We start from the raw sequence: 8,097 nt of genomic DNA on the forward strand, positions 1-8,097 counted from the left end.
CTATGAAATTACACAGGTAAGCATTAGAATTAGTTATATAATCATATAGCTTCTGGGTACATCCATATCTTATAAAGTTTTTACATGTCACAAACAGGTGTTTAAAACAGTGGTGCAATTTTCTTTATGGCACTTTCACAAGAAATGCTAGGAACAGATATATCTATTTAGTTATCAAGTATAATTTTGATTTCTAGGCTCTTTGGATAACTCCAGCTTCAGTCAACATTTAGTATTGAACTACAGAAATGATCACTGAAAGCACAGTTTTAGCATTTAATGATACCATAAAATAATATCAGGGTTTTTTGCAAGTATATTTACAATTTTAAAGAAATCACTCTTAATTTTCCATTATTATACTCTATATAAATATATGACCACCCAAGTATTACTTGCCAGGACATATAGCTTCAGCACCAATTTTTTTTTCAAATAAATCCAAACACTTTCCTCAGTGCATGCTTATGCTAACAGCTCTGTATCCATGGTAGCTATGGTCTTTTCTTGTCCACTCTCAATTTCAGTGAACACCAAAGAAAGATGCCACTTGGTCAAGATGTGTCATTTTCTGTACGGGATAAACATTTACAAAACACTGGTTATGAAATAGAAATTTTGATACATATATTCTTGGAGGGAAAACACTTAAATTACTGTCCTTTGCCATATATTATCATTTTTATATTACTTGTATTATGTTATAGTTTAATAAGTTATAGATGTATAAGTAATAAAGCATTTTATACATAAATGGTTTGGGCATTTGCAATTTTAAAATTCAAAAGACACTATTATTCTTTCAATTTGGAGAACAAGTCTTATATTAAGTATTATCCAGGAGCTTATATTTATTTAAAATTTAGTTATTCAATTTTACATATATGAGTGTTTTGCTTGCATATATGTCTGTGTGCCACTAAAATACCATATCATATACAGCAATGGATACTCCAGAACTAGAGTTACAAATAGTCGTGACCCACATGTCTTTGCTGGGAATCTGACCCAGCACTTCACAAGAGTTAAAGTGCTATTAATGACTAATAATGAAGCATTAAAAAACAGAATGTCACTGTACAGCTACTGTAAATGTAAGTTGATGACAGAAGTAGATGTGTGGGTCTGATAATTGGGATGAACCCATTAATTCACTAGATTAAGTTTTTTTTTAAGAACAAAAATCATGTAACTGTAAAATGTGTCATTTATCATGTTGTATTCCTGGAGATATTAAAGGATGGTCTCTTCTACTAACTGCTGCCTTATTTTTACTCATACAAGCTTGCCATGGGTCTATGCATGCAGAATATTTGAGTGAACTTGAAAATATAATTGGGCACTCCTTTTCCCACAAGCTTTGAATCAGTGTAGACATTTTCTACTTCTTTATCACCAAGTTGATTTTACAGTACAGAATTCATAATCAATCCAATAATAAATTGATCCTGATAACCAGGCCAAGTAACTTACATAAGCACCAAAGGTAAAACTGTTGAGTAAAACTGTGTCTAAGCTCTAGTGATGTATGATAACACTGGAATGTTGTTTTCCACTAGATGAGAAGAAATCTCTTTTAAACATAAATTCCAAACAGCAAGATTGAGTTTGTCATAATGTATGGAAAATAAGGTTTGTCTTAGCATCCCACACTCTCTCTTGCTGTAGCCTCCCAGCTCCTCATCTTCAGATGGGAATATGAAGTCTGTAGTAACTACAGAAACCAGGAAAGCAAAATGGGACCATTATCAGGTTAGGGTGAGGGTGGGGCGATGGAGAGCAGAATAGCAGACTACAAGTATCTGATCGGGAAAATGGAAGAGACAGGGCTCCTTAGGGGTAAAGGGGCAGGTAAATACAGAAGAAGTGGGGAGGAAAGTGAAGGGGAGTAGCAGAGGACACAACTGATCAAATCAAAGAGAGAAATGGGAAAATGGTGAGTTCTTAGGTAAGGGGGAGGAGATAAATATAGAAAAAGGAGGGAGCTATGGAAAAATAACAGCACGAATGGCCAAAAAAGGCCTAAGGAAGCATCCTAAGTATAAAATGAGCCAGCATATAGCAACAGGATTGGATTTCTAAGGTATCAGACTCAGAACACAAAGTGTGTATCCTGTGCAGATATTACACTAATTGCATTTATTTTCCATAATACTCTTTTTATAGGAGATACTTGGAGGGTATATAGAAGTGTAGGCTGTATCAAGTATGAAATATCAAAAGTAAAATAGATAAGTTACTCAAGAATTGGTAGGAAAAACAGAATGATTATATATCTATACTGTGAAGTGAATCATAAGTTTGATATATAATCTATTATTTTTCAGAAATATGAAATTGACTTTCATTATATTTTTAAGAAGAGTTCCATTTATGTCTTCAATCAAGAATGTCCTTTATTTCCAATCTGGACTAGGAGTCCTAGCGAATGTGTTTTTACTGACTTTCTATATTTTCATACTCCTAAGTCACAGACCTAAGCCCATGGACCTGATCTCGTGTCAATTAACCTTCGTTCACATAATTATGGTCCTCAGTGCAGGGGATATTTGGTTTTCAGACTTATTTGAGTCACTGAACATCAAAAATGACTTCATATGTAAGGCAACTTTTTACATAAGCAGGGTGATGAGAGGCCTCTCTATCTCCATCACCTGCCTCCTGAGTGTGTTCCAGGCTGTCACAATCAGTCCCAGTACCTCACTGTTGGCAAAATTTAAACATAAACTGAAAAAATACAGCATCTATGCTTTCTTCTATATTTGGTCTTTCAATTTGTCCTTCACTAGTAACCAGTTCTTCTCTGTTGGTGCTTATACCAATGTGAGTGAGACCAACCAGATGAAGGTCACTAAACACTGTTCACACTTTCCCATGAACAACATCATCAGGGGATTGATTGTAACAGTGTCAACTTTAAAAGATGTGTTTCTTGTAGGAGTCATGCTGATCACAAGTACATACATGGTGATTATCTTGTTCAGACATCAGAGACAATGCAAGCATCTTCATAGCATCAGTCACCTGAGAGCTTCCCCTGAGAAAAGAGCCACTCAGACCATCTTTCTGCTGGTGGTTTTCTTTGTGGTCATGTACTGGGTGGACCTCATCATCTCATCAACCTCAGTCCTGTTGTGGTTGTATAATCCAGTCATCCTGACTGTTCAGAAGTTTGTGGTGAATGTCTATCCCACAATTACTCCTTTGGTTCAAATCGGTTCTGATAACAGAATAATTAATGGGCTGAAAAACTTGTGGCCAAAATGCCACCAAGCTTTTTAAAGGGCGATAATTTTTCTCCTTTAAAAAGAAAAGATTTGGGGTGACCTCTTCCTGCATTCTCATGGTTGGTTATGCTCCTAAGACCTGTGACTCCACCCTGTTGATAGCAAGATGTCTTCAGGAAATGCAAAAATTGGACATCCTGCTTCCAGTTTCAAACCTACAGCAGTTATGCCAGATGGACAATTCAAAGATATGAGCCTAAGTGATTACAGAAGAAAATATGTTGTGTTCTTTTTTTTACCCTCTTGACTTAACTTTTGTGTATCCCACAGAAATCATTGCTTTCAGTAATAGAACAGAAGAATTTAAGAAACTCAAATGCCAAGTGATTGGAGCTTCTGTGGATTCTCACTTCTGTCATCTGTCATGGATTAACACACCCAAGAAACAAGAAGGAGTGGGACCCATGGAACTCCCTTGATATCAGATCCCAAGTGCATCATTGGTCAGGATTATGGAATGTTAAAGGCTGATGAAGGTATCTCTTTCAGGGGCCTCTTTATTAATAATGATAAAGGTATCCTTCGCCAAATAATAAACAATCTTCCTGTTTGCCACTCTGTGGATGAGATTCTGAGACTAGTCCAGGCCTTCCAGTTCACTGACAAACATGGTGAAGTGTGCCCTGCTGGCTGGAAACCTGGCAGTGATACCACCAAGCCTCACGTCAATAAGAGCAAAGAGTATTTCTCTAAGCAGAAGTGAGCACTGGAGCGTTTTTCTGCCAGGCAGCACTGAGCAGCCTGAAGAAAATGTCTTGTACTCTACTCATGCTTAAACACACGATGTGGTGTGTTTCCAGATAAGCCTTTCCTACAGGGCTAGGCATGTTAGCTTTTCTTCCACTATTGGTAATGGTCTGAGCTGTGTTTTGGGCAGACCATCTTCTATCAGTCACAGAAACCAGCCTGTTAATTCTTTTTTTCTTTTTCTTTTTTTAAAAAGTGAATTAAATGTGAATTCTGAGAAAAAATAAAAGATTTATTTTATTTTATTTTATTTTATTTTATATGTATAAGTGTTGTGCCAGCATGTGTACATTCCTGGTGCTCACAGAGGTCAGAGGTCATTGGATTCTGTTCAATGGACATAACAATGTAGGAAGGAATTATTTTGGTCTACACTCAAATATTTCTTGTTTTCTTTCTCTCATTATTTATTTATTTATTTACACTTCAGCTTTTATTCCCCTCTCCCATCCACCCTTTACTGTTCCACATCTCATAGCTCCAACCCCAACCCTGTCTCTACAAGGCTGTCCCAATCCACACCCCCTAACTCCACCTGACCTCTAAACTCCCTGGGGCCTCCAGTCTATTGAGGTTAGGTGCACCATCTTTGATTGAACACAGACCCACCAGTCCTCTTCTGTGTGTGTTGGGGGCCTCATATCAGCTGTTGTATGATATCACCTCATATTACCTTTTTAGTGGTCCAGTGTTTGACTCCCACTGGAGAAGAAGAAAGCAATTGCAAGTGAGGAGGAACAGAGGGACCTGAGAGGGAAAATGGACCAGGCTTCTGGGGAGGGAAACCTGATCTGGCATTGGGGTGAAAGAAAAGGACTGAATCCCTGAGGGCCAGCAGAAAGAATGAAAACAGGCAACCTAGAGAGGGAGGAGGTTGGGGGACCCTCCAGAATGCACCAGAGACCTGGGAGGTGAGAGACTCTCAGGACTCAAAGGAAGGGACCTTAGATGAAATGCCCGACCGTAGGGAGAGGGAACTTATAGAGCCCACATCCAGCAGAAAGACAGGACATCAAATGAGGGAAGGGGTTTCCATCCCACAGTCAAAACTCTGACCCATAATTGTTCCTGTTTAAAAAGAACTACAGGGATGAAAATGGAAAGGAGCCGCTGGGCAGTGGTGGCGCACCCCTTTAATCCCAGCACTTGGGAGGCAGAGGCAGAGGCAGGCAGATTTCTGAGTTCGAGGCCAGCCTGGTCTACAGAGTCCAGGATAGCCAGGACTACACAGAGAAACCCTGTCTCTAAAAAAACAAAACAAAACAAAACAAAACAAAACAAAACGAAAAAAAGAAAAAAAAAAGAAAGAAAAGAAAAGAAAAAAAGAAAAGAAAAGAAAATGGAAAGGAGCCTGAGGCAAAGAAGGGTCAGGGACAGGCCCAAAGTGGGATCTAGCTCAAGGGGCAGCCCCAAGGTCTGACACTATTATTGAGACTATGGAGTGCTCATAAAATGGGACTTATCATGACTGCCCTGCAGAAGACCCAACAAGTAACTGAAAGAGTTAGTTGCAGATATTTACACCCAACCAATGAACAGAAGCTGCTGACCCCTGTGGTTGACTTAGGGAAAGGCTGAAAGAAGCTGAGAAGGAGGGCAACTCTATAGGAGGACCAGCAGTTTTAAATATTTTTTTTAAAAAAAAATATTCTGGGGCTGCAGAGATGGCTCAGTGGTTAAAAGGTCCTGAATTCAGTTCCTAGCAACCACATGGTGGCTCACAACCATCTGTAATGAGATCTGATTTCCTCTTCTGGTGTGCATAAAGACAGCAACAGTATACTCATATACATAAAATAAATAAATGAACCTTTAAAATAAAATGTTTAACAGCTCATCCTGGACAGAATGTATGGCACAGTGGGGCTGGGTTCTTCCTCCAGAGCTTGCAGAACAACAAACCATGATAGTCTAATGCAAACCAGAAGAGAGAGAGAGAGAGAGAGAGAGAGAGAGAGAGAGAGAGAGAGAGAGAGAGAGAGAGAGAGCTTGATGTACTGAAACAAATATCATTTCATTGACACTTTTCCAGCTGTGTGTGCTTCTGTCCTGGGTCTGTCCTCTCTCTGGTTCCTGGTGATGCAGGCAGCATGGACTCCCTCCAGGGCTCTGGGTCTAAAGTTGTACCAGACATTGGTTAGCCACTCACACAAGTTCAAAGTCACCATCATCTCCGGACATCTTGCAGGAAGGACAGATTGTAGGTAGACAGTTTTGTAGCTGGGTGATGTCCCAGTCCCTCTGCTATGAGCCTTGCCTATTTGAAGATTATCAGTTCAGGCTCTGAATCCCGAATTACTAGGAAGCTTCACTAAGGTCACTCTCACATATCTCAGGGAGTTTCCACTTAATTAGGTTTCTAGAACGCCCCTCCAACCACCCCCAATTCCAGTCATCTTTCTCAATAGACTCACTCCAGCCCTCCCACCTTCTGCCTGATACCCCCTGTTCCCATCCTCACATACCTCCCAGTCTACCTGCAAATTCTTTTTCCCCTTCCCAGGGAGATTATGCATATCCCTTTGAGCAACCTGGTTACAATACTAGTTTCTCTGGTTCTTTATTACTTTGCATTTTAGCTCTCTGACAGAAATCTTTTCCCATTCTGTAGGCTGCCATTTTATCCCATCAATGATATCCTTGTCTTTCAGCAGATTTTTGGTTTCATGAGGTCCCATTTATTAATTGTTGTATTTACGGCTTAAGCTGCAGGTGTTCTGCTCAGGAAGTTGTCTCTTGTGGCAGTATGTTCAAGGTTTTCCACAACTTTCTCTTCTATGAGGTTCAGTGCATTTCAGTTATGTTGAGGTCTTTGATCCACTTTGATGTGAGCTTTATGCAGGGTGTTAGATATGGATCTGTTTGCATTCTTATACATGCCAACATCCAAATGGACCAATACCATTTGTTGAAAATGCCTTCTTTTTTGCATTGTACATTTCTTACTTCTTTATCAAAACCCAGTTTGCATAGGTGTGTGGGATTATTTTAGAGTCTTCTATTCCATTCCATTTGTGAACTTCTTTGTTTTATATGCTAATACCTGCAGTAGAGCTTAAAATCAGAAATGCAGATACCTGCAGATGTTCTTTTATTGTGTACAATTGCTTTTATCTTTTTCCACATGAAGCTGAGTATTGTTCTTTCAAGTTATGTAAAGAATTGTGTTCGAATTTTGATGATGATTGTGCTGAGTATGTAGATTAACTTTTATAAAATCAATTTACTTTTGTTATTCCTACCAATCTATGAGCATAGGATATTTTTCTATCTTCTTATATCTTCTCCAATTTCTTTCTCCAAAGATTTGAAGTTTTTAGCATAGAAGTCTTTCAGTCCTTTAGTTACTCCAAAATGTTTTATGTTATTAATGGCTGTTGTGGAGGATCTTATCCTCTGGATTCTTTCTCAGCCTATTTGCCGTTGGTGTTTGGAAAGGGTACTGATGTTTGTTAGTTGCTCTTGTATCCAGTCACTTCACTGGAGGGGTTTATCAGATGTAGGAGTTCCCTGGTAAAATGTTTGGGCTCACTTATTTGTAGTATCATCTCATCTGCAAATATAGATACTTAAACTTCCTCCTTTCCAGTGTGACAATTTGTTTCCTCTTGATATCCTCCAGTTGTCTCGTTGCTCTAGCACACAGTTCCCTTCCTCCCTCCACTTCCAATAACTGTTTTGCTTCCTCATCTGGGTGATACTCACCCGCTCTTGGGCCTTCCCTATTACGTACTATCTTTTGGTCTACGGATTGTAACATGGTTATCCAGTACTTTATGACTAATGTCCACTTAAAAGTAAGTGCTTACTATGCTTGTCTTTTAGGTTTGGGTGATCCCACTCATAATCATATATTCTAATTGCATACATTTGCATGAAAATTGCATGATATCCTTCCTTTTAATTACTAAATTGTATTCTACTGTGTAAATGAACTATATTTTTTATCCAATCTTTAATTGAAGGACATCTAGGATTATTCTAATTACTGGCTATTATGAATAAAGCTGCTATGAACATAGCTGAACAAGTGTCCTTGTGTAGAGTGGGGCATCTTTTGGGT

At 38.9% G+C, this 8,097-nt stretch overlaps 1 protein-coding gene and 1 pseudogene across 1 annotated transcript; both read left to right on the top strand.

The window, feature by feature from the left end:
* The first annotated feature begins 2,373 nt into the window (after positions 1–2,373).
* On the top strand, positions 2,374–3,282 carry LOC117707188 (putative vomeronasal receptor-like protein 4). Its single transcript, XM_034500598.2, has one exon. It carries the CDS (start codon positions 2,374–2,376, stop codon positions 3,280–3,282), a length of 909 nt encoding a protein of 302 aa, XP_034356489.1.
* A 111-nt stretch (positions 3,283–3,393) lies between these two features.
* On the top strand, positions 3,394–3,990 carry LOC117707187 (peroxiredoxin-1 pseudogene; annotated as a pseudogene).
* The last annotated feature ends 4,107 nt before the right edge of the window (positions 3,991–8,097 follow it).

The sequence above is a fragment of the Arvicanthis niloticus genome, chromosome 4 (assembly GCF_011762505.2).
Source record: "Arvicanthis niloticus isolate mArvNil1 chromosome 4, mArvNil1.pat.X, whole genome shotgun sequence".
In the NCBI taxonomy this organism is placed as follows: domain Eukaryota; kingdom Metazoa; phylum Chordata; class Mammalia; order Rodentia; family Muridae; genus Arvicanthis; species Arvicanthis niloticus.

Excerpts from the sequence above, each read along its gene's own strand:
- LOC117707188 (XM_034500598.2), top strand. The coding sequence starts at position 2,374 with ATGTCTTCAATCAAGAATGTCCTTTATTTCCAATCTGGACTAGGAGTC.